The sequence below is a fragment of the Pezoporus flaviventris genome, unplaced genomic scaffold, assembly GCF_033815535.1.
Source record: "Pezoporus flaviventris isolate CSIRO_AGI_PZ_B2104156 unplaced genomic scaffold, CSIRO_AGI_Pfla_v1 ptg000006l, whole genome shotgun sequence".
Classification (NCBI taxonomy): domain Eukaryota; kingdom Metazoa; phylum Chordata; class Aves; order Psittaciformes; family Psittacidae; genus Pezoporus; species Pezoporus flaviventris.
In genome coordinates, this window is record NW_026892554.1 from 17,894,279 (window position 1) to 17,920,826 (window position 26,548).

The 26,548-nt window shown below is 41.6% G+C and overlaps 1 protein-coding gene across 1 annotated transcript in view; it reads left to right on the plus strand.

Annotated features, from left to right (window-relative positions):
• TLN2 (talin 2) overlaps positions 1-26,548 on the plus strand; it is a 149,180-nt gene that overhangs the window by 107,200 nt on the left and 15,432 nt on the right. The window contains exons 36-53 of the mRNA XM_061447172.1: positions 815-958; positions 1,145-1,306; positions 2,400-2,540; positions 3,231-3,412; positions 4,223-4,355; positions 5,735-5,836; positions 6,657-6,827; positions 7,678-7,824; positions 8,415-8,516; positions 9,702-9,821; positions 11,202-11,348; positions 11,928-12,094; positions 13,489-13,672; positions 14,624-14,749; positions 16,203-16,319; positions 18,337-18,522; positions 23,079-23,186; positions 24,626-24,731. Coding sequence (XP_061303156.1) covers positions 815-958; positions 1,145-1,306; positions 2,400-2,540; positions 3,231-3,412; positions 4,223-4,355; positions 5,735-5,836; positions 6,657-6,827; positions 7,678-7,824; positions 8,415-8,516; positions 9,702-9,821; positions 11,202-11,348; positions 11,928-12,094; positions 13,489-13,672; positions 14,624-14,749; positions 16,203-16,319; positions 18,337-18,522; positions 23,079-23,186; positions 24,626-24,731 — 2,545 coding nt within the window. The remainder of the gene's footprint in view (positions 1-814; positions 959-1,144; positions 1,307-2,399; positions 2,541-3,230; positions 3,413-4,222; positions 4,356-5,734; positions 5,837-6,656; positions 6,828-7,677; positions 7,825-8,414; positions 8,517-9,701; positions 9,822-11,201; positions 11,349-11,927; positions 12,095-13,488; positions 13,673-14,623; positions 14,750-16,202; positions 16,320-18,336; positions 18,523-23,078; positions 23,187-24,625; positions 24,732-26,548) is intronic.

Consider the following 26,548-nt stretch of genomic DNA (forward strand, 5'->3'; position numbering starts at 1 on the left):
AGCTGTTCAGACACTCTCGGAATAACCAAAATTCTTAAGCTATTGCAACAAATCAGAGTCTGGAACTGGTCACTGGTTTTACTGATCTCATAACTGGGTGACTTGAAGTCTCAAGAGCTGGTAAAGCCTCTTCAGTGAAGGACTTGGCTGGTGAGATTTATGCTCTGCATCTGCAAACCATGTCTTGATTTCCCTGCATGTGGAATGTCTCAGTATGGACTTAATCTCCTTCATCCTATCTGTGATGGAAACTGATCAAGAAATCTTGAAAAATGGTGTAGACAGTTCAGACAATTCTTCCTTGTTCAGAGACACGAAACTTCTCTTTAATTGAGAAAGTAAGCTTGGCCATCAGACGTCTTGAGCTGCAGTGACACCCACAACTGCAGATTTGATGGCTCCTATGCTCAGCAGCAGTGCATTTGCTATGACTTGAGTTTGTGCTCAGAATTCACTACCTCCACTGTGGCTAATCTAGTAAATAATTTGCTGATTCTTGTGCCCATTAAAGCTTTTTCCATTAGCTGTGCAAAAAAAAAAAAAAGTGAAAAATAATGTTTCCAGGGATACCAGCTGCCTAAACAGGAGACAGGTTTTATTTTGACTAAATAAATTTCACAACTGTAAGGGTGAGTTTCCTCAGTTTCAGAGTATTATGGGGATTTAATACAAAGAAAGTGGTTGTAGTACTTCATGGTATGATTTCTGGATAATCTCAGACCACCATGTGCTACGACATGGCAAGCTTCTCAAAGAACCAAGACGGATTTAACATTGTTTCTTAGGATTGTTTTCTTCCTTTCTTTATTTCTAGGCTGCTTACCTGGTTGGCATCTCAGATCCAAACAGTCAGGCTGGTCAACAGGGTCTTGTTGACCCAATTCAATTCGCCAGAGCCAACCAGGCAATCCAGATGGCCTGCCAGAACTTGGTAGATCCAGCAAGCAGCCCCTCACAGGTGATTCCAGTGGATTGCAGCAAGACTGTCATTGTTGGGACACATGACTGCTTCAGTTGTGAGCAAGCAAAAGAGTTGTGGTTTGAAGCTGTTGTGTGGCTTTGAGCTGTGACTTTGCAGACTTGACTGTAGTAACCGTCATGCTCCTTTGACAGTCTGTGTGTTTTGTGCCATCTATTTTTACAGGTACTATCAGCTGCCACAATTGTGGCCAAACACACTTCTGCTTTGTGCAATGCTTGTCGTATTGCTTCGTCAAAGACAGCAAATCCTGTTGCCAAGAGACACTTTGTGCAGTCTGCCAAGGAAGTTGCAAACAGCACTGCTAACCTGGTGAAAACTATCAAGGTACAAATGCTGCTTAATTGTGCTCCCTTCTTCCTTTGTGTTTTTATTTCTTTTCTTTCTTTTTTTTCCTGTTGAGGCAGAATCAGGCCAGTTAGAGTTACCTTTTTCCCTCTGTGATATGTATGGTTTAAGAATCATTAGTTACATTTTGCAGACCTCAATTGGAAAACAAGTTCAGTGGTATAACTGTGCTGTACTCAAGATGGAAAGAATTTGGTGATATCTGCCCCATCCAGATGAGACATCTCTGTTTGGATGTGGTTAATAGCCTTGCACCATGAGAATAATTTGCAAATAACTGAATGTGAAGATTTTTTAGTATCATGTTGCTTGATATCTGGAAGGTTTTGGAGGTATTTCTGGCAGTTTTACCATATTAATAAGAGAAAAATAATGAAACAGATATTACTGGGAACCAAATAGAAGCTGTTTGTGTTGCTGCTCTTGAATAGTCTCCTGTTAATAGTAATCTTTTATATTCCAGATACCTTCCTGCAATTTGGCAGGAGGTAGTATTTCCTCATGCTGGCAGAAATAATAGTTGTTAAGCTGCAGAGGTCTCACAATTCTAAACCCCTCTGGAAGCCAGCCGCTGATCTGCTACTGAAAGTCATCTAAAATAATTATGATCTTAGGACTGGAAGGTTCTGTTACATTACACAGAAGGTCCTTCATATTGAAATCTTTGCTTTGAGATTATCAGAAAGATCAGTTGACTCATGTGAAAATGAGAGCAATAAATTATTAGTTATAAAAATATATCAGTTCATAGGAAAGAACCACCTTGTTAGCCACTTCCACCTTTTCGAGCATGAGGTGCTGAGACACAATTAATGAGTCATATGAGTGCAGTGATAGAAAACCTTTATTCAGTCCTGTGAAACAAAGCAGCAGTTTTAAGTTTAGGATCAATACCAGCTAAGGAAAGAAACACACACTTAATGGATCACCTTCTTTGCATCAGCCTTGTTTGTGGAGGAACTTTCCAATGTCATAAACACACAAAAGTTTAAACTACAAGAATTAAACCATCTTCCTTCAGTTTTGCAAAGAAACCTGTTCAGGCAGAACTCTATCACGATTTGATTTCCAGGCCCTGGATGGGGATTTCTCTGAAGAGAACCGCAACAAGTGCAGAATTGCTACTGCACCTTTGATAGAGGCTGTGGAAAACCTGACAGCATTTGCCTCCAATCCAGAATTTGTCAGCATACCAGCACAGATCAGCACTGAGGTGAGGCAGGATGTGGCACTTCCACCCTCAAAAAGTTGAAAATGTTGAATTAGTTTGTGTGCCAGCAGAGAGAAAGTGAATGTAAAGGCCTGACCCCGAAGTTTCTCTCTGCATTCCTGGGTGTTCATAGGGCATTCTGCTGTCTTTTCCTTAATCTCTGACCTGGAGTTTTGCACCAGTAGGATAAAAGCAGTTAGGCTACAGCAAGTGCTGCCAGTCTACTCTTACTGAAGTGATATACAGTGTGGGGTGCTCTGGTAGCTGGATTATTCCATATGATAAAGTAATAAATATCCTTTTTTCCCTTAAGAGCAGTTTTAACAAATGGAACCTAATTAGATCTGAAAAGGGTGGAAAAGATGTCACTGGGGTTTTCCCTTCAAAAATGACACGGTCATGATGACAACTAGCAGGTTTTTTGGGAAGAAGAACTTCCTGTATTCTCTCTCCCCATACCTTGTAACTGTGGATGTGCCTTTCTAAACTTGCAAAGTGTTTCTTAAGAAAACAGTTGGACTATGATGATTTTGGTCCCAATTCCATGTTGATTATCTGTGTATGTAATAGTATGATACAAGACATTATAATGCCATTTTAATGCTGTTAATTAAACAGATTTTAGGAGCATGAAGCGTGGATGAACTTGAATAAGTACTAAAACGTTGTGTTCTTGTACCTTTTTGACCACAGGGATCACGAGCACAGGAACCAATTCTAGTTTCTGCTAAAACGATGTTGGAGAGCTCATCTTTATTGATCAAAACTGCTCGTTCTCTGGCTATCAATCCAAAAGACCCTCCTACATGGTCTGTACTAGCTGGGCATTCCCATACTGTCTCAGATTCTATCAAGAGTCTTATCACCTCTATCAGGTATGTCTTTTCTAATAACAAGATCAGTAATAATTGAGTACCTGCTCATAAAGAATAATACCACATGGCCATTAGCACTGTGGTATTCTTCACTAATGTAAATGACTTACTCTGTGATGCACAGTATCTCCCAAATTACACTGGGTGTTTAATCATAATTGATGACTCCAGCACCCTGCAGCATAGAATGCTGTAGCAGGAAGTGAAAAATCTGTATTTTTCTGGCCAAACCTGTCCCTTTCTTAATGAAAATTTTCAAGTGTAGTTCTATGCCTAACCTCTTACTACTGATTAAATCAAAATGGTATAAAAGCAGTGAAACACAGAGTGTATACAGCTTTGTTGATCTTTGATAACAACTGTGCTGAAATAGCAAGCTGCACGTCAGGACAAAGTACTCGGAAACTAACCTTGGTTGAAAGAAACCTAGGACTGAACATAACACCTAATACTTCAGGAATTCTTTTCCCAGGCAGTCAGTGGCACTGTACAGAATCACAAATGTTTTTTCCTGGTGTCTGTTGCATTTTAATGGTGTCAATCATTATGGTCCATCCCGAGCTCATTTCTTTTGAGGCAACAGTTGTTTTTTCCGTGTGATCATTGAGAGGAGCAGTGTGTGTATATGACAGCGTGCAGAGTACTCTGTACATATATCAGAATCCAGAAGGCAGGACAAAGCTAACTTTTATCCTTGTGCTGTCCTCCCATGTGACTCATGTGTTGTCAGGTAAAGAAGTACACTGGTGTGCATTCCTGAAGCACCTGCCTCCTCCCCACCATGCTCAGCTTACTCTCCCTATCTTTTAGGGACAAGGCCCCTGGCCAGCGGGAGTGTGATTTCTCCATTGATGGGATCAACAGATGCATCAGAGACATCGAGCAAGCCTCCCTTGCAGCTGTCAGTCAGAGTCTGGCCACCAGGGATGACATCTCAGTTGAGGTACGGGAGATAGCGCAGGAACAGAGGGAGTAACGCTTAGCAGCCTGGCTTACCCTGCTGCTTTTTGTGCCATATGAAGATCTGGAGCTGAGCAGAGCTCAGTAGACTGGCAGTCTACTGCCAGTGAAAGGAGAAGTATTCTTACTGGAATGTTTCTAGGCAAAATCACATGATGAACGAAGTATATCAGTTCTGGGAAGATACCAGAATCACCAGGTAAAAGCAGGGGTGAAAGCAGTTATTTTTAACTACCATCAATATATTTCTCTGATTTCCTGTGCTGGTATGACCAACTGATAGTGTTTCTCTGCTGGCTTGCAATGTGGAAGTTGGGATGTTTCTGAAACTGATCTATTACTAGAAGTCCAGTTATGTCCATGTCATTTTTGTTAATGCTTATTTTGTAGTTAAATGAGATCTGAAGTTGATGTAGATAGGTTATCATGAAAAAGCTTCCTGTGCTGCCACTCAGTTTAATGTAGATCAATCCTGTCCTATTAAGCTCATAGAAGAAGGGCCATTGTGCCAGACTGCTTACAAAAAGTCAGCAACTCGTGATCAGATTCTCAGCTTGGTATTTTGTGTCTTTCTGTACTATTGCTTCCTGACACTACACATCTACTTGTGTATTCCAGCAGTTTCTTGGGCTGTAATGCGACATACTAGAAACATCTCAGACTAAATGAAGCTATACAAAAGAATTTACTACAGGAAATAGGTCATAGGTATAGTTCTTTTCTATTTCAATGATGAAGTCATCTTGGACACCATGTTGAACTGTTACTGAAAATAGCAGTTATTTATAAGGCAAATGGAATGTAACAAAGTGACAAAATAGTATCTCTCTTCTCTTGCCTTTCAAGAGAGTGAGCTAACTCTCAGTGGCTGCCAAGACATTTAGTGTCTTGGAATTAGCAGCCAGTTATTTATGTCTCAACAAGCTCACTAACATGCTTTTCTTATGCCCCTGTCCCGCAGACGGTAGTCAGGAGTTCAGTCCTCATCTCTGTTGCTCAGAGAGGTTGTATTTCGCGTTCGTCTTTCTTACGAGTGGATTTCTCATGTTAGCTTCAAAATATACAGGAGAGCTTTTTGCTCTTGTGCTGTATTTGTTTAAATTGGAGCTCCTGCTGGTTTCTCTTGCCATTATAGATTTAAAGAGGGGCAGGCTTATCTCCTTTACCCTGTTTCTTGTTGAAACAGGGTAAAGGAGAAGAAATGAGCAAGTATCAAGCTGGCTGGATTTCTGCATCTGATGTAGTGGGTCATTTGAACAGTGTTCCGAGTATGTTGGTTGGTCTGAGGGTGATTGTTCTGATATGGTACAACTTGATAAAAGAACAGCTGTGAGGGTGACTGACAATTTCTCTTTATATTAGGCTCTACAGGAGCAGCTGACATCAGTTGTCCAGGAAATTGGCCATCTCATCGATCCCATAGCTACTGCAGCTCGGGGAGAGGCAGCTCAGCTTGGGCACAAGGTACTGACCTACCATTACAAAGGTATTTGAAGTCTTGGACAACTGGATGTTAGGAAAGACAATGATCTTGCAGCTTTTTCATTTCCTATGAAAGACCAGAGGAAAGCACGGTGGAGGAGGAAAAATCAAAGATTTTCAAGTAGTTGGAGCTGAGACTAAATAACCTGTTTATATTTTGGGTCCTGTATCATAGGAAAGATACTTTCATTGAGGTTTTTTGGTGAGGAACATGTTCATGGTCAAAGGAAAAATGAAGGGAGGGAAAAGCAAGGGTGGAAGGGCAGAGTGCTATGTTACAGGTCTCCCTGTCTCTGGCTGCTGGAACTAGTAGCTGTGTATATACATAGGTTCTCCTGTCTCCAGGACTTGAGTAACTCTGTTTAGCTTTGGATAACCATAAAATATTTCATAGTGTCAACTATTCACAGTTTTTATTCCCGGTTTCCCTGGCCCTTTGAGGTGCACGATAAATCATGATTGCCAAGATACAGGTAGTTAGAGAGTCACATTCCTCCTGCTTGTTAGATAAATGTTGACCAAAGTCCACAGCACTTCCCTTGAGCATGTGGCTCACATTTTGAAAAGGGTTTCATCTGAGTAAGAGGGACTACCTGCATCTGAGGGAGGAGACACATGGCTTCATTGAGGGATGTGAAGGTGAGAGGAGATGCAATCACGCTGGCACATAAAACATACTAAATGCTGTACGGTGCAGAAGCGCTAGGACAGTGTGCTGCTTGAGCTAACCCACGGCCCAGTGGTTAATCAGGGTTACACCTCAGAAACAGGGTTAATGGCTTTCCTGTTCTGGCTTTCTTAGGTAATGCAGCTGGCAAGTTACTTCGAACCCTTGGTTTTAGCTGCAGTTGGCATGGCATCCAAAACACTGGATCATCAGCAACAGATGACTGTGTTGGACCAGAGCAAGACACTAGCAGAATCTGCCTTACAGATGTTGTACGCTGCCAAAGAAGGGGGAGGAAACCCCAAGGTATGGTTGCTGTGTGTGATGAAGGGATTATTGGAGAAGGTGGGTGGGTGCGGGGAAAGAGCAGGTGCATCACAGAAAGCAACTGCTACCTATTGCCTGGCACAGGGACACATTTGCAGTGAAGAATGCCATTGACAGCTCTTGTGACATCTGTCAGTGGCAAGCAGGCACTTCTGGAAGACGGGATTGCAGTCAGGTGCACATCATCTTCACAAGGCACAAAGTTGTGGTCTAACGGCAAGTGTCTATGCTGTCTGCTACTAGAGAAACCCACCACCAATGCTTTCACCTCAGGCATTCTTCCTGAGTCTTTCTCTGAGGGATGCTCATGCTCCCTGCTGGTTTTATTGCTCTTTTCTTTACATTTGTTTTAGGATTTGGTTTGGGCTTTTTTCTTCTTCTTTGGTGAGTTTTTCATGAATATCCAAGCAGGTCCCATAAGTAGGTTGTTATCAAAGATGGATGTTTTGGCGGGTTAGTATTTTTTCCTTTTGCAGCTTTAGAAAACCCTTTGTTGTGGAATAATTCCTTATGGGTTTTACGAACTTTTTTAGAGATGTTATTTAGTGGCACTATATTTTTTCTTCCTTTTTATGGCAGACATTTTGTGGTGTTGTTCATATGTCTATATGGGTCTTTTCTGAAAATTTTGGGGAAGGGGGTATGGAAGTACATTTAGTCATGGTCTGGTGCTACTTTTGTCTTCCTTTGTCTTTGTTGCTTCCCTTTGTTGCTCTGTTGTTTCAGAGCTGTTATTGTACTGTCTTCATTAATTGCACTGTTGAGTCACACTTTGATTGTGCACAGAATTGTCTCTGATTACTGTTTTCTCATTTTTTCTCTCTTCCAGGCATCCCATACTCATGATGCAATCACTGAGGCTGCTCAGCTGATGAAAGAGGCTGTGGATGATATCATGGTTACCCTAAATGAAGCTGCAAGTGAAGTAGGCATGGTCGGAGGCATGGTGGACTCGATAGCAGAGGCAATGAGCAAGGTGAGTACAGAAATCCAGACCCCCTTTTGTTTTGCCCTTTACAGCCAATCAGCATTGCAGGGATTTGGAAGAGCTGCTGCTTCTTGACAGCAACGATGGTTGATGGCTGACACGCTATGGCAGGAAACCTCAAGGTTCTTTGATTTTGCAGATGTGAAATCAGATGGATGTGTGGGGTTTGGTGCATTAACAACCTGCACAGTACCTGGCAGTAGAATTAATGCAACATGTTTTTATTCGGTAACATGCTGACATTCAAGTGCAGTCTTACGTCAACTGGCCTCTTATTTTTGCTTCCTTTTCCTACTTATCTTTCATGTTAGTCTCCTAAATGATCAGCAGGGCAACCCCGAGGCAAACTGCTTTCAGAGAGTTTATTCTGCACTGTCAGTTTTCTGCATCTTTGTAACATGGGCTACAGTCCTGTCTGAGCTTCACCATACACCCTCATGCACTTTCTGCACTTGCATATTTTGAGACAGAGGAGATTATAAATATGAATATATAATACAATTGCATCATTAAGTGTAAAGCATGCTTTTGGTTATGACCTTACTATTTCTGCCAAACTTTTTCCCTCTTCCTTTCAGCTGGATGAAGGTACGCCTCCAGATCCCAAGGGAACATTTGTTGATTATCAGACCACCGTGGTGAAATATTCAAAAGCCATTGCTGTAACAGCACAGGAAATGGTAAGATATTTGGTTAGAACAAAGTACAAACTCTTCTGTGTACATAGGGAAGGCGGAGTGATTTGCACAGTGCAGTGAAACTGTGTAATTCTAATTTTCAATGCCCATATCTCTTTATGGGTAATGGAACAAAGGAAGTGATGATTTTGTCAGATTCACTCTTGGATCTTAGTGGCTTGATCATAGGGGTGGCCCTCTACGGGAGGAGTGCTGGACCCTTTTCTGGCTCTTCTGCACAGAACCTGTTCATTTGGCTCATTTTCTGTGACAAATAAAAGGAAAACATTTTACTTACACACTTCTTCATCAGCCTCTTTAATTGTCCCTGAAATACTACCTCATGTTTGCTGACAACTTCAGGTTACTCTTTCACACTTACTGTTTCATTTAGTGTGTGAAATAATATCAGTGTTTTCAGACCCCCGTAATAATTCAGAATGGAGAACAACATCTCACATTGTTCTTTTCTTGTGTTTCTGTGATTTGCCTGGATTGCACAGAAGAAGACAGGACACTTGTTGAATGGAGATGTTCTTAACTCATGTTTCGCAGTAGTGCCTACCACATTTGCCTTCTGAAGAGTACCTTCCCTTGCTCATTTTTGAGGGAGGCAAGGGGACTTTGCTGTATGCTGCAGTTTTTACAAAATTGGTTGCTGTTGCCGTCAAGACAGGTTGATGATTCTGCTACCTATGACATTGCAGCTTACTGGCAAACAGTGTATGTTTCTCTAAAACTAGTTCTCCCCCAAGGATAGAATTCCATCACTTTTACTAACATGAACTGGAGAAAGAAGTAGTATCTCTGTTAAAAGTCAGGCTTATTCTGAAGAGAGATTCAGTTCTGGCTGTGACACCAAACCTGCTTCCTGGCCCAGTCCAGGTGACTGTGTACCTGGCCCATCACCCTGCTGCGTCAAAGAGTGATTTATCAGTTCTAACTGTTGCTCTTTGATTGCTCCCTATGTTCTGCAAGTGCCTGATTACCATGACTCTAATAAAGCATGTTTGCTTGAATTGCCTCATGGAATTCTTGCTGGGGGAGAGGTCTCTTACATGGCAACAGGTTTACCCCATTTCATCAGTGTGGCCAAAGAAATGACTGTGCTTCTGAGCTGGAGTGTATTAACAAATTATCCTCACGCCTGTCATTTTTGTTTTTCTCTCGCCTGTGTTCTTTTTCCAGATGACTAAGTCGGTTACTAACCCGGAGGAGTTGGGAGGACTTGCATCACAAATGACCAATGACTATGGGCATTTGGCTCTCCAGGGCCGAATGGCTGCAGCTACAGCAGAACCAGAGGAGGTCTGCAGTTTTTAGACCTCTTTATTCTCTACACATGGTGGCATCAACATGGGTATTGTTTAATGGTAGAGCATACAGTAAATATGAAGCGATGAGGGACATTCACCTCACTCAGTTGCAGCAACACATTTGCAGCCATTGACAAATGTGACACATCCCTTGTATGACCAGACAGATAACAGGTTTTGAACCATGGGGTAACTACTTTTCTTTCCAGTGTCCTTGCAGTGGTCTAAAATGACTGCAGTGAACACATTTCCACTGCCTTTGCTTTGTTAGCCCCTTCTGAACACAAGTACTGTCTGTACTATGTGTGCTCTGCCTGATGGGCCAACAGATGCACTACTTCTTGCCCGTAACAGCTAACAGAGGAATACAGACTTTTCTCCTCAGTTGCATTAATCCATTACAGTGGTTGCTGCATATTCTCTGAGCGCAATTACAGAAATTCTTTCACCTCTCTTCTCATTGTGTGCCTCTGGTTGTGGAGCACAGACAGACTGTGTTGAGATTGGATAAGAGGGTATCTCACCATCATCAGATGTATAAGATTATCTAGGTAGAAGAGTTTCTGTCTTTGTAGTTAGGTTCCACCACTGGTAGGCTACTTGGGTGTTCCGTGCTCAGTAGCTATGTGAAAAGCAGCAGCTTGCTCTCAGTTTGATATTGTTAAATTGAAGTACCATTTCTGCATGTTATTTTCTGCCTGAAGTTGAAATAATTGTTTGTGATACTAATGGCTGTTATTCCTGCTTACTTATCCCAATACACACTTATATGCCTAAGGGCATGTAGGGACTAAAACTATCACGTGTTTCTAAGCAGGAGCCATGCAGCTTATGCTGTAAGTTTATTAATAAATGGGAAGTGGCAAGGGCAGGATTTTCCACATGTCAGTGATCCACCTGTATGTGGTCAGTTCTGGAGACTTGAAACTCTGTGTGAGATTCAAAACCAGTCATATACTGTTTGACTCTGTTTCAGCAGCGCAGAGTAGATGTGTACTTTGGGGTACCCATTGTACAGACCTTAAACACAGCTCACGCTGACAGTACAGTGCTGGGAGATGAAGCAGTGTTCTTCAAATGGGGTGAAGCTGTGTGCACTTGAATCAGGTACACTTGTCCTTGGTCTGGTTCAGTAGTGCTCCTTTCTCATCAGTGAGCCTTTCGTAGGGTAGTGCTACATGAGTAGGTAGTATCACATCTGTCCTTTTATTCTGATCTCTGCAGAGAACGTAGCAATGGGCAGGATATTGGTAATAAAGATTCTGCAGAGTGACTGTGTTTCCATTTGTAGTGACAGAATGTACCCATATGACGTTTATTTATTCACTTTGCTCTTGCTTCCTTTTTTCCCTGTACCTCCTTTACCATCTAGATAGGGTTCCAGATCAGGACCCGGGTGCAAGAACTTGGCCATGGCTGTATCTTTCTTGTGCAAAAAGCTGGAGCTCTGCAGATTTGCCCAACAGACAGCTACACCAAAAGGGAGTTGATAGAATGTGCTCGTGCTGTCACGGAAAAGGTAAGACAACATAGAAAGTGGAGAGAACCTCGGGAAAGAACTGTGCTGCTAGAAGTCAGTATGCATATCCCCAGGTGGGGGATAATAAATATACCAAATCTAAGCTTATTTAGTCAGTGCTGTCAGAGTTCTATTTTTCTGATGTTAAAGTTTGTATTGGTGTACCGTACATGACTCCTGGGGTGCTTGAGGACAGTGTTTATTTGCACATTAGGGAAAAAGTGACAGCTCTTGGCTCTGACTTTTATCCTGGCAGAAGTTCACTATATTCCCTCTGTATTTCAAGGAAGTTATAACTGATGTGCTTCGTCTTATGATGAACAGATCATTCTGTCTGAAAAGTGGACTTCCTAGATGAAGTCCCCTTTAATTTGAGGCAATCCTTAGTCACCACAATGACTGCTGCACAGAGAGGGCAATTAGGGAAAGGGGGAGAAGAGTTTTATTACAGTTTGCAAAATGGTACTGTGGAGTGAATTTCCATTGTTGATTCCAGCCATGTTAACAAGCTTGCTGAGCTTGATGTCCCCTAATGAGGCTTTCTTCTGATGACCACCTTGTTGCTTTATCTTGTTTTAGGTCTCCTTAGTTTTATCCGCTCTTCAGGCAGGGAATAAAGGTACACAAGCCTGTATTACTGCAGCTAGTGCAGTATCTGGGATAATTGCAGATCTGGACACCACTATCATGTTTGCTACTGCTGGAACTCTTAATGCTGAGAACAACGAATCATTTGCAGACCACAGGTCAGTGTAACTGGAAAAGATGGAAGAATGTGTGCACAGGGAATAGTGGAAGTGGCAGAAGTAACCAGCATGTGAAGATAAATTTTTGCCTTCCTGCATTCCCATGGATAAAATTGAGCGGTCAGTGGAGTGAGAAACGAAACAGGAGGATTGGGGTATCAGTGAAGTACAGCAAACTTCACTTTGGTTACTTCTGTGAGAAAGGAATTTGAAAAAACTGGGGAACATCTGCTGAGAGCACTCCCAGCAGCAGACCACAACTGTCGTTGTGGCTTTGTTTTACCATGTTCAAGCCATCTCACTGCACAGATGTGCTGTTACTCCAGTGTTAGCTGTCCTTGTCATTAAAGAGGAATCTTCTGTATGCTTTTTTCCAACAGCTGTTCTTGACTGGCTGTTTGTTTTGCTAAATCATGCTTATGGTTAGTGCTATTGTGGACGGCAGTGATGGCATTGGCATAGCTATGCCACACGTTTTCCCATTTGGCAGGGATAAGCCTGTTTTTCCCTTCAAGTCACATCTGCAACAAATTAATCCCACAGTATTTTTCATCATGTTAAGAGATTTGCAGCATGTTACTGTTACTTCCTTTGCAGTAAAACCTGAGGCTTCACAGCCAAGACACTGACTTACTGCTTTACAGCCTAATTGGCCTATGTGACAGTTGCATGGCCAGTATTTATTCCCTGCCTTCCCAGTTACTCAAGAAAGGGGAAAGATGCAGTGGTGTGTAAGTTGCCACTATTCTGCCGACTGTCAGTCAGGGATTTCCATACTGGTGTCATTAATTTCCAGGCTGGCATTTTACATGAATATGGTTCTGGTTCTCAGTTAATTTGACTTACTTGTCAAAAATGGTTTCTTCTTTTACCCAGACATTGCTTTGGATTTGTTGTCTTGTCATGTCAAAACATGTATATGGGGGGATGAGCCTTGACTGGGTCACATTCTCTGTTCCTTTTGCTGTTCTTGCTACTGCCTTCCTCAGAAATCATTATTTTCATTTCCTTACAATATGCTGATGAAGATGGAGGCTTGACAGCTGTTACTTTCCCCACAGCATGGCCAGATTGTCTTCTGGTGCTACAATGCAATGTTGTCTTCTACTACTGCCTTACTTCCTTTCTTTTCAAGATAGAGTCATTTTAATAAACTGCCTTACATCTAGCCCAAAGTATCGTACTACTGTTGCAATAGGTGTAGTACTTATTTTTCTTTCTAAATGACTTTATTTACTGCAAGCTAGCCTGTGGTCTAGTATCATGAGTGAGCACTGCCATGATGACTTATATCAGCTCTTTCTGGTAACTGTTAGTCACCATAACATTGTAAAGCACGTTATTTTCCTCTTCTCCTTTTCTACTCCCTTCACTGCTTCCTCTTTTCCCTATAGGGAAAATATCCTGAAAACTGCAAAAGCTTTAGTGGAAGATACAAAACTGCTGGTTTCTGGTGCTGCCTCGAGTCAGGACAAACTGGCCCAAGCAGCTCAGTCGTCAGCTAACACCATCACTCAACTTGCTGAGGTAGTAAAATTGGGAGCAGCTAGCTTGGGATCTGATGACCCTGAAACACAGGTGAGATATTTTAATGCTTTTCTGATACTTTTAAAGAGACCAGAGACAGTTTTCAAGTGATAATGCTTTGTGGGACTTTTGCTTTTAAGCAACACAGTAAGGCTCGTCTCATCTGAGACTTTTCTGGATTCACTTAGATATCACTCTTTTTTGTGTTCCACACTGTATTTTCTTTCCAAGCTCTCTCATTTTTTATGTGTCTTTCAGTATTTTCCTCGAAATAAGCTCTTCTTGATTCCAGCAAAATACTTGAAACATCTGCTTTTCTGCTAGTGGAAAGGGAAAAGGAGAAGGATTTGGAGAAGAGAATTATTCATTATTCCAGTAACACTCTAAAATAATTAAGAAGCCTGTTATAGTGTCTGTATTTTGTCTAGGACTTCTGTCTTTAAGCTTGGGTTTAGGATGCAGTAGCTCCAGGTCTGAGTTTTCCTGACTGTAAGGCCAACCAGGTTATTCGGCATTTAATTTTGTAGTTTTCTCAAAGGCTTTTTTTCTGTATTATCCTCAGAGGCTCAGCTTCCTTTTCCTGATGGAAAACCATCTCCCTCTAACACCTAGCCATAACAACTACATTTGATCTTTCAGTAGGTGATTTCAGAATTAGTACATAACTGTAGCATTAGACGGTAAGCTTATAAACTTGCTCCTGTCCCGCTTCACCCAAAAGGTGAAGAACATGGAGAAAAGTAAATGTCCTCTTAGGGAAGCTCACAGGAAGGAAATCCTACCTGCAGTCAGCATTTCAGTGTCTTCATGGGAGGTAGTCACTTTTGTTTTCTGACTGGTTGTATGAAATATCCAGAACACAACGTGTTTACTGGAGTAGAGGGAGGGAGATACTATTTGACCAGTAGTAGATTTGGTTTTTCAGCTGTGTTCCCAAAATCATACCCTTGTCCTGTCTGCCCTTTCCTGCCTGAGCCTCACAACTGTGTCTCATTCCTACAGGTTGTCCTGATCAATGCTATCAAGGATGTGGCAAAAGCCCTTTCTGATCTCATTGGTGCTACCAAAGGAGCAGCCAGCAAACCAGCAGATGATCCATCCATGTACCAGCTGAAGGGTGCTGCTAAAGTAAAGCCATATTCTTACATTTTATTTGAAACTGTGCAATTGCACTTGATAGACATGCAGAGCTTGGATTTCAGCAGTTCCTGATTGCCTGAAATCCCATCTGTTTCTTTGTTTCATTATCATCCTAGGATGATACAGCAAAATAAGATGCTATTGAGTTTCCTTGTAGCTTTCAGTTTTGTAGGCTGTCAGGTGACTTTTGTGATTTTATGGAAAGAACTGAAGAGAAACTGCTTTCTTTTGCCAGCCTGTATTTCAGGGTAGGTTCTCCTTTAGTAATGTTATTGACTAAAACTTATCCAGTATAAAATGGTACCTAAAACCTACGTTTTAAACAATACCATGCTCAGGATAGGCATGGGGCCTCCTTATTTGGACCTTGTGGCTTGGGGAGGGAAGGAGAAAAAAAAACCCTTCAATAACTCTGCAGTAAGATATTGTGCATTTCTGATCTCTCTCTTCTAGACCTTTCCAGGAAGTATATAGGTATCAAAGCTCAAAACCCACACAGATTACGCTATACCTGTGATATGTTGATTTTTCTCTTCACCTGAGATGTTTTTTGACATTGGCCTCACAAAGATCTTGTGGCTTTGTGTTGGCAAAACACTTCCAGACATGGAGATTTAGGTGATATTACTTCTGCTTTCACATTATGAGTGTCATGGTAGCTTCTTGCTTGGCTGGAAGCTATTCTCACTCTCGTGTTTATTGCTTATATGTAAGACTTGTGCCTCTCTTCAGAGCAAATGATAACAGTATATTGTTGAGATACTACTTAGAAATGACTCATCTAGTAAAGATAACTGGTTTCTTGGCTCTTCCGGCCTCGAAGAGCTCTCCGTTTTAAGTCATAATGGTCAAGAAACTGTCCTTTCTGTCTCTTCTTTTTTCACTGTAGCTATCATTTTTATCTCAACATACTGGGGTATAAGAAGGGTGTAGTTATTGCAGTGAAGATGAGGTCATTCTGCATCAGGACTATTGTATGTACTGGCAACAGAAACATTAATTCTGTTTCTGCATTTGGATTTGAAGCTGGTGTTTGGCTGCTCGCTTACCTGGGGGATTATGTGATTGCAGAGATGGTACTGGGTACCTTTCAACAAGAAATAGCATACCTCAATTCACATCTCTTTTAACTTGCAGTGTAAGATGTGTGGGGAAAAATAGACACAAAGATAATCAATCTGTCTAAGAGAAATGGAAATGTTGTGAATTGATGGTGACACTCTGCAGCTAGCTGTGCTGCAGCTTACAGAGCTATTTCAGAAACTGGCCAGCAGGAGATTTGGTGTTTAGTCCCATAACAAGTGCAGTTCATGAAGCTTCTTAGGCCCTACTAGAAGTAATAATCCTATCCAGCTCAATTTGCCTTGCTTCATACTCTGCTATCTCTGAAAAATGGGAGGAAGGAATCATGTGTCTTTGTCTTCACTTCTGTCTCCTTCAGGTGATGGTAACCAATGTCACATCGCTTTTGAAGACTGTTAAAGCAGTAGAAGATGAAGCTACTCGAGGGACAAGAGCTCTTGAGGCCACAATAGAGTACATCAAACAGGAACTCACGGTACAGATCAGAACAGCCATATGTGGCAGTTTTTGGAAGCAGGCTCTTACACTCAAACCAGGCAGCATTCCTCCTCAAGCTCTGCTTTACTGCCTTGCAGTGCATTGGATGCAGTTTGGTGCTCTCTACCTGTTGCAAATCATCTCTGAAAGTACAAATACAATGCCACTTCAGCCTATCTACTTTCAGATGTTAACAGTCCCCACACTGAGATTTGAGGTGCTGCTATCTTGTGCATATCCGGAAGCAACTGCTGCTTCTTTGCTCTTTGGCTGTTAAGCTTTCACTACAGGTATTCTTTTCTGAGTCCAATGTTGTACCATTTTTTTTGATCCTGGCTTTGGTGACGTCTCCTCAGCATCATAGCTATATTGCACCACCAGTTTAATCTTGTTTCTGTTTTTCCTCTATTATGAAATGATGCTACCAGTGATACATAGTCTGCTATCTGATATGCTGTCTCAGCAGGAATTAACTTCTGCATTAGGTGTTAGACCATGACAATTGTTTTCCTTCCTCTTTAAAAGATATAAAAATAACACCGTAATGGTGCTAGCGCAGTTTTGCCTTGTCAAGTGCTCTCCACAAACAACCTATGTTTCGGTGGGTGAGCAATGCTGTTTTAATGAAGAAATGACTCTTGTTTATTTGGATCATTTAGGGTTTTTAAAATACCTGTACATAGTGATTGGGAAATCATACAGTGTCTGCAGTGAGAAAACTCAATTCAGAACCTGTTCAGGAATGTTTTGTGCAAGGATATCTAGTGCACTTTGCTGTCATGTATCCTCATGAAGGCCTGGCTGAGTTACATTCCTTCCCGTAACTCTGATCTAAAACCTGTCCTGAAGGATTGTGCATCACATCTGGTTGGTATCTGTTTGAAATATTCCTCCTTCTCCTTTTTTTTTTTGCCAGCATTGCTAAGGAATGGGTCTGTGGAGATGTCATCTTTTTCATAGGGAGAAAAGTGAAGTACTAGGAGAGGGTCAAGAGGAACCAAGGATGGCACGTATGTGCTCCAGAAAATCCCTCAAGCTTTATTTGGGACTCCAGGGACTGGATTGACATTGAGGGGTGTCCTTCACCCATTTAACTAAACTTCATTTTTTGATCTTGCTTCCATTTCTGGAGGGAGAAAGTGAAAAAACTGATGACATGGGAGCATGGGATAGACCAGGCTTATGTGTGCCCACATATATTTATTCTGTAACCACTAGACCGCTTAGGTTGCACTGTGTGTAGCCAGGAAACCTCTCCTGGTGAATTGTGCACTCCAAGTTGCCCCTGCACAGTAACAAAATGGCAAGCAGATACAGACTAAAGCTTGGGAAAAAGAAATGTAAGGTAAAAGTAAGGTTACTCAGCTTTTATTGCCTACGTTGTGCCACAGTTCATGTATTCCAGTGTTCATGAGAGCAGTGTGTACTGTCAGATAATTTGAACTATTTTCACGCAATTCACCCTGCAAAATTATACCTTTAGGTTTCTAAGGAAGGCCAAGTACAGTGTAAGAGACAACACTCCACCTCCATTTTAAGAGACATTTGACTGTTTCAGTGATGTTCTCATTCTGTCCTACACTGTGCTATTAACTAAGGCTTGGTAGGGCCCAGCCTTTGCAGAGGAAGGACCTCCTCATGTGAGCAGACCAGCCTAAGCAGCAGTCAGGACAAAAAAAGGATATAATTAAAGGAATGGTAATTCTTTTGATCCCATAACACTCTGAACAGCTGCTCAGTGACAAACTGTCATCTGGGTAGTGCAATGGCAAATGAGATGGATGGGTTAATCTTTTTTTGTATGCTTCCCTCAGCTTATTGTTTCTCTCTGCTGTCTGTAGGTTAGCAGGCTTTTCACGACCAGGCTCATGACAAGCAAGAATGATATTCAAGTACTCTGAATATGTTTCTAATTTCCTGCTGTTGGAAGGCTGCTTTCGTTTGCTGACTCTTTCTCATGGATGTTCTGCTTTGACTTGAATCGCATCAGGCTTTCCTTCTGCTTTCGCTTTTAGGTGTTTCAGTCAAGCGAGGTTCCAGAAAAGACATCATCACCTGAAGAATCAATCCGGATGACGAAGGGAATCACCATGGCAACTGCCAAAGCTGTTGCAGCTGGGAACTCATGCAGACAGGAAGATGTGATTGCTACAGCGAATCTGAGCCGCAAAGCAGTAGCTGACATGCTAACAGCTTGTAAGGTAAAGATTCATTTGCTTGCCTAAGACTTGATTCCCCCTCCCTGTGGTGTGCCTCTAAATCCCTCAAATGTTATAATTTGTTTGGTTTCTTTGTATTAATGCTCTGCTTTTCAGATGAGAAACTCAATGGTAAGGGATCATCTCTCAGAAAGAATTATCTGTGTTATGCACAGAAAAAAAGCAGCAGCACTAATAACGAGTCTTTCTGTTTGTGCAAATGAGAAGTTTTAGTTGACCTGAAATTTCCTACTTTTCAGTCTGCTGTTAAACTGGCAGACAAACAGCTTGTGCAAGTAGTAGATTATACAGATAATCTTACGGTCACAAATACCATTTCAGTATTGCTAGAACAATGAAAGGAATGGTGAAAGGAATCACTCTGGTCTATTTTTCATAGTCCTTTTCCCCCTAAATTGTTGGCTTGCTCGATTTCTGCTGTGCTTTTCAAAAGTGTGTTTTGCCTTTGCACCCTGTTTGCTTGAGCTAAACAGCTTTGGAAAACTGAGCTGAAAATCTCTGGGGGGAATGTAAGTGTCATATTAAACCATTTGGCTTTGTTCTGATGATAAACAAGATCTAGGCATAAATTAAAAATGAAAGGGTTATAAAGATCTCATTCCTTTTGGTCCTTGGTAGGAACACAAAAGTACCTTTGCCAGTAAATTATATTTACTTGCTTTTGCCTTTACACGTGTGGAAAATGACAGTAAAATAACGGTGCCCTCTGTGAGGTGTCTGATTTTCAGCCTTTGATCAAATCTGAACTGCCTAAGTCAGTCACAGCTTAACACTGCCTGGGTGGAAGGGTTAACTCTGGTTCTAAACTGATCCCCATACGCAAGTGCAAGTCTTAATAGAACTTTTCATTTTACTGAGTTTTCTGTCGGGGTCTTTAGTCTGGCAGTTCTTGACCACTTTGCATGTTTCAAATTTGGATTCTGTTCTCTCTGCTTCATAAACCTGGAAGGTCAACACAGCAAACCAGCTCTAATTTGCATCGCAGAATGAAATGACTGTGCCACTTACGTGAGAGCTACTGTAGCCTATTATGTCGTAGGTCCAAGCCAGTTAATTGAAGCTTCTAAGGGAGGCTAAGAAGCGCTCATAGTTGTGGCACATTCTAACAAATAATTCAGGCATGAATTCAGATGCTGAGGTGCACTAAGCATCCTTTGTCCTTTGGAAGTGGCTAGTGCCCCATTTCTGTTCCAGTGTCTCCAAGCAGACAGCAAAATCTCAGGAAGAGGATCCTCTTTTTCCAGAAATAATATAAACACACTCACACAATGTATAGCTCAATATGTAATTCTGAATATTTACTTATGAACATTCATCTTTTTCTGTATACATTTGTTCACAGTTAATTTAATGGTTTCAGAGTTCATGAATTGCAAGTTGGCCGACAGGATGAAACTTCCTGCAAATGGAACAGTGGAGCTCTGGGATGCTGGAAAAGCATCTGTGGTGTCCCAGGGAATTACCTTCACAAAGAAAGCAATCCTCAGAAGGAAAATGACTGGGAATCATTTTACTTATCTGTAATGATACACTGACAAGGAGTAAGGTCTAGTTTTATCTTGCCTAGCTTTCATAAAATCAGAGGTGGTTACTGGGCAAGCAGCAATAAAAGTTTTCAGGTATCCTAATTTTATGTATACACTTGAACTAAAATGTATGACGAAATAGCCATGTCATTTAACAAAGCTTTTTAAATATACAGTTTGTACCAGACTTTATTTAGCAAATCCTGTTTCTACAAATTTTGCTTAGAGCCTTAAAACTCTTATGCCATTAATTTCTACAAATTGGTTACTGTACATGGCATTCCCGTGATAAGCTACAGCTCTTGAATTTTATGGGTAGGAACCAGCAGTCTTAGCCTCACTATGCCATGAAAGCTGTGCAAGACAGTGAGTGCAACTTGATCTTTGTGATATTTGACAAATACTGGGGGAGTTTCCAGTGTGACTCAGCTAGTCTGTACAATAAGCACTGACAAATAATCAGATTTGGTATCCTTTGGGCAAGACAAAAGTACATGTGTATGATCTATGGAAGAATTGTATAGAACATAGCTTAAACCTCCCTGCTGTAAGGAAGTTCCTTTTTGTTGCCAGCTGCCTAAGGCAAGTTGTAAGGGATCCGACTTACTAGCAGTTACTCATATGCTTGTGCCTGTTCTGCTGTATGTGAATTTACAGCACCCATTGCTAATTGTATGCTTATAAGAAGATGCCATTTTAAAAGACAGTGAGGTTGATGACTGCAGGATATAATGAACCAAGACAACTCTCATTGAAGTCAGTGGAAACACTGTAATTACATTTCGCAAAGTTTAGAGTGGGCCCTAAGATAATAACAATTTCTTTATTACCTATTTGTACAAAATAATATCTATACACTAAGTAACCTGTGCATTATATCACTATTATGTATCTGGTCTGAATTCAATGTTGACCCAGCTTTAAGCCGGAGGTTGGAATATGTGAGTTCTCCAGGTTCCTTCAAATGGCACTGATTTTATGATTATCTCAGGACATTTTGCCTCTACAAGTTATTCATCAGTGCTGACGGGCTGGAAGTTGTGGTCCTAGGGCCAAGTATTGCTTGCTGCCTTACTGTTCTGAAAGAATGTGAAAAGAAAATGGGGTCTGATAGTGAAGGGAAGCTTCAGCAGGAGGAAATAAATGTGTACTCTGGGTCTTCGGACACGTTTCTGTTTGAGATGCTTCAGCAGGTTTTCTGTGCAAGTCTGGAGGAGTACACATCTTTGTTGTGTACACACTTGTGTACTAACTTGGTGCAGTGAGATTGCTATTGGGATGTTTCTGCATACAAAAATGTCTTCCTAAAATAGCTATTACCTCTTTAGTCTGCTGTGAAGTATACAGCTTTAAGGCTCATTGAATTTCAAAAATGCTCCCAAAATATTCAGTTTTGGCTATGTTTGCCAAGCATAAAAGGAAATTTCTATTCCTCTCCTACACATTTGCTCTAATTGCATGTGTATCAATAACGTTTAAGAGCACAAGGAGGCGTATTAGGATGCTTACAGTGCACCGGCGGATCCTTCTGCCCTGCTTGAAAATTAAATATGGGCTGTTCTGGATGGTCTGGGCGTCTGGAGCTCATTTGAAGCTGGGGGAAATCCTACCCTCTTTCCTCCGCTCGCCTTTCCCTGCGGATGGTTTGCGGACAGCCTGGAGAAGTTTCGTGCTCTGCTCATCTTGAGCTTCCCGGCAGAGGGAGCTCATAGACCGGCTGCGGGCCCCGCTGACAGCGGCGCTTGCTCGGAATGTTAAGGGCTGCAGCAAGGGCTCGAAATGGGCGAGCGGTGAGACAATGCCCTGCCAGTGGAAGGCGGGAAGCTGCAGGGGAGGAAGGAGCTGCTCTGAGAGAGGAAATGCTGATTTTTCAAGGTTTTTAGGAAGTCCAACTTGTCAAATACTGGCACTTGTGTTTAAAAATAGTTCCCTGGAAGCTTACTTTAGAAAAAACAAAGCTGGAAGAGGCTGCAGGCTTCACTTTTTGTTAGAAAGAGCATGCTTGAATTAGTCAGGCTTCTGTTGAGATGTAACGTATTGTACTTAATGGAAATCCTTAAGAAGTAAAAGCACTGACTCTGCTGCTGCTCCTCTGTATTTAAACAGATGGTTCCCGCACTGCCCATTGCTGCATTGAATCGCCACATCAAGCTGAAGCCATTAACAAGCTTTTACTTACAACATGTTACCAAATAACAAAAAGCAGCCAACCCTGGTTTTGGGTGGGTGGGTTGGTTTGGGTTTTTTGTGTATCTCGTGTAAAGTAATGATTTCCTGCACTTCTAAGGCAAAGTTTTCTATAAGGACCAGACTATTATATTTATCTTTTATAGTGGAGAAGGAAAAGTGAGACCTATGTTTGGCCCACATAGTGGGCTAGGGTTTGACTTTTTATTGGCCCAAAGTCTTCTGGTGCCAGGCCAGTGCTTTGGTCTCTAAACCAGGTGGCTATTTCTGCTTTCATTCCTTGATGGTAGGCTATACAGGCTTAAAAATGGGTTTAGCATATTCCTAACCTTTAAGATGTGAATGGCCATGTGTGGCTGGCAAAACTCCACTCTAACCTTTGCACTGCAAAACAGTACAAATGCAACCCAAAAGCCCATTCCAGCCCCAAGGTATTTTCCAAGTGATGTATTTTTCTTTAGAAGAAGTCATAAATCCTTCTGCGTTTTCAGATGGTTCTTCAAGGGTTTCTCTATTCAGCAGAAAGAAGTAGTACTACTGCTAGCAATACCTAATGAAGGATTAAGAAAGACTGCAGATGTACCCCCAGACAAGAGAATGTGCAGATGAAAGGAAACATGTTCCCAATGCCATTCTTGGAACTGGAGCTCTGCTGCTCTTTGAACACAATTTGCTTATGCCTTTACAACAGAAATGGTTGGCCCTCAAGCTCAAATGTCATTTGCATGTTATGAAAAATCTCTTCCCTTCTTTTTCCCTTATGTTCTCTGTGTTGACTTTTGCTTGTGGGAGCAATTTTTGGGTACTAATAGTCTGCCTCCTCAGCAAGCATCATATCACCCAGATGTGAGCGGAGAAGTTCGAGAGCGAGCCCTACGCTTTGGAACAGAATGTACCCTGGGATACTTGGAACTCCTGGAACATGTTCTCCTGGTAAGGAGTCATCTGCATGCACACACTGGGTCACTCCCAGGAAGAATACTCTCTCTGATCTCTTTCTACAGTAGCTGCTAGTGACAAGCTTTTATCAGTTTGTCACAAGGTTATGAACAGTTTTGTTACTCAGGAAAAGCAAGCTAAAGTAAACTCAACACTTCAGCTCAAGCTGCAAGGTAGAAGGAAGACTAGAAGTACTTAAATGGGACTGAATTGGGATCTGATGAGTCCTGACCTAAAAATGGTCCCCAGCAAAGAAGTTAAAATAAAACACTTCAGTGTTTTTTAAGCCCACTGTAAGCATTAGGTATGTTAGGCACACTCCTGTCCCCCAGAGCAAAGATGTTACGTATTCTTTAGGAAAGCACTTTAACCTGCCTTTTGCAGTTACACCTACTCAATGCCACCCCAAAACCCCAAGCCAGCGCTGCCTCACAAAGAGCTCTCCAACTCATGCCAGACATGGCATCCCCAAAATTCTACATAAAACTTCTCTACTCATATCCAAGGTTAGGCATTTATCTGCAAAATGGGAAACATGCTTACAGAAAGATAAAATATAGTTTTGATGTGCATTTAGTTTGAGCTGCTTTGCAGAGCAGCTTTTGAAAACATGAAGAAAATGCACACCTGAATGTGACTTTCAAGACTCTTGTTTTGCTCTTAAATCTTTCTTTATCTGTCACTTTCCTCTCAGAAGTAGTTTTTGAGTATATATGAATTTCCAGAACTTAATCTTTTTTCTCCCTACAACATGGTAATTAAAGATGCAAATGTTGTTCCTGTTTAGGAAAGAATTCAGCCTTACTGTCTGAATGTGTGACTGTTTTCCATTTGCAAAAGTGCCATTTAATACTTCATGCGAATCCAGCTCAGAGGGGTCTGCCTTTCCCTTCTATTTAAGGGTCTTGCCCAGGGTTGGCATTCCCATTGTGTTCACCATTGGTGATTTTTTCCAGAACAGGCAAGTAGAGCTAGCTTGCAGAACTCTTAATTCTGCTTCTTAGTAATAGCGATCATCCAGTTTGCTCATATGACTACCAGCAGTGTAGAAAGACTAAGCCTGGTGCCTAAGTATAATGACTATAATGTCTGAGATTGGAGTGCTAAAACGTGTGTTCCTCACACAGTCACACATGTGCCTCTGTTTTGGACAATTCTGTCCTAGTTTCAGCGCTGAGAACTTCCAGACAATATTGCCAGTTCCTGTAGAAATGGGAGGCAGTGCCACTTTCCCAGCATGTGTCAGACATTGCAGGGTGGGCCTTTGCTCCTAGTGATTCATTGACAACTGTATTTCTTTTACTGCACTCATGTTTTTTTTCTCAGCCCATTGCTGCAGGAAATAAATCTTTCAGTAGTGTGGCTTGGGAATGTACCGGCATTCTCTGGAATCCTTACTAATATGCACTAGCACATTTTATCTTTTCCTCTAGATCCTTCAAAAACCAACTCCAGAACTAAAGCATCAGTTGGCCTCTTTCTCCAAGCGGGTTGCTGGTGCTGTTACAGAGCTTATCCAGTCAGCAGAGGCAATGAAAGGTGAGTTGGGCAGCCTTGATACAGTGTGCTTTATACTCCAGATGATGAACTGTCATTTTTGTAGTTTAAAAGAAAATAAAAACTAACAAAACCCCTTTTGATTATGTTCCCAGTGTCTTGGTACCACATACTTTCATTCCTCAAATTTCATTGCTGGTGTTCAGTTCACAGTCTTGGCAAACGTGTATATTTGACCCTCTCGCAATTAATATGGTTGGTCATAAGTTATCTGTGTGGCCTTCGAAGATGGAACCATCAAGCAGAGCTTGATTACTGAATTAATACTCAGCCTCTAGCAATCGTGTCTATAAGTGCTCACAGTCCTGTCTGGGTCCAGCCCTGGCAAAGCATGTTAATGAAACCGTGAGACTTCAGAAAGTTGTGATCTGGAGCATAGAAACAACCAGGTTGGAAAAGACCTAAGATCATCAAGTCCAATTGTTCCCCCAGCACTGCCAAGGCCACTACTAAACCATGGCACTAAGGGCCTCACCTACACGGGTTGTGAACCCTTCTTGGCATGGTGATTTTCCTAATATCCAGCCTAAACCTCCCCTGTCTTAGCTTGAGGCCGTTTCCTCTTGTCCTGTCACCAAGAGACCAGCACCTCCTGGCTCCATCCTCCTGTCAGGTAGTTGTAAAGTGCCTTTGTTTGAAGAGGAGCTGCTACAAGTTTGGCTTGACTGTGTTTATACATGCTGCCTTCATCAAAAAGATCTCTTTCCCTGCTTATCTGCCAATATTAGAGCTTAATATAGATTTCCGTCATCTTGTACACTACTTGAACTATAAGTTGTCTTTGGTAACGTTCTGATATTTGATATAAAACACATATATATGTACTCTGTAGCGATTAGCAGCATGAAATGTAGCTCAGCAGGATTACAGTACCATATACTTCAGCTTTCTCCCAGCACATCAAAAGTAGGAGCCAGTCAGTCATTTTGTATTCTCCTGTGATTTGGTCATCCATAACAGAAACTGCCTCATTCTTTACCTGGCTTAATGGTGATCAATAAACATTCAGTGTTATTTCCTTGCTGTTTGAAGAATCAGACATGGGTTATGCTATTCTTGATGCAAAGTGCCAGTATCCTTCTCTCCAGTAGTTGTTCCTTAATAATGATTGATGTTTCAGTTGAGATTTTATTATTAGGTTCACCCAAACTTTCTGATCCAGTTTCAGTGACTTTTAAAAAGGTGTTAAGAGTTGTTTTCCTTTGTTCTGTTTTTTTCGTTCTAGCTTAGTCTCCCTTTGCCTGGTGTACACTGCTTCCTATACTCTGCTGTTTCCAGCTGTGATGCCACTTCCTCCCCTTGCCTCTAGTAGTTACAAACTTAGAAGTTTCATTTCTGGTTTCCTTTTCTCTCTCCATCTGATTTTCCTGTTGGCTGTCTCATTGCTTCCCTCAGTCCAGAACACGGATGCTTTCTGACTCTTGTCATCCAGAGAATAATGTTATGAAATGGAAAATAATAATGCACAGAGAAATCTGAGATTCATGCAGCCAAGTGTTCATTTTGTGAACCTCCAGAATTTCTTTGAGCCAAGAGAAATGCCAAAAACCAAACAAACCAAACCAAAAAAAGTTGGCCTTTGGCTACATTACAGAAAGTCTACATTGCTGTTAGAAACACGTTGCCAAAAGCATGCTTTCTGCAGTCAATAATAGCTTCATCTCTAGCCACTACCATAAAAAGAGACTCTGAAAAGTGTGCTGTGAATGGCTGTGTTGCCATGTAACATGTCATCTTTACCGTTCTGTCAGACTTCTCAATCTACCTTACCAAGTTAGAAAGCACGTTAGTAAGAGCTC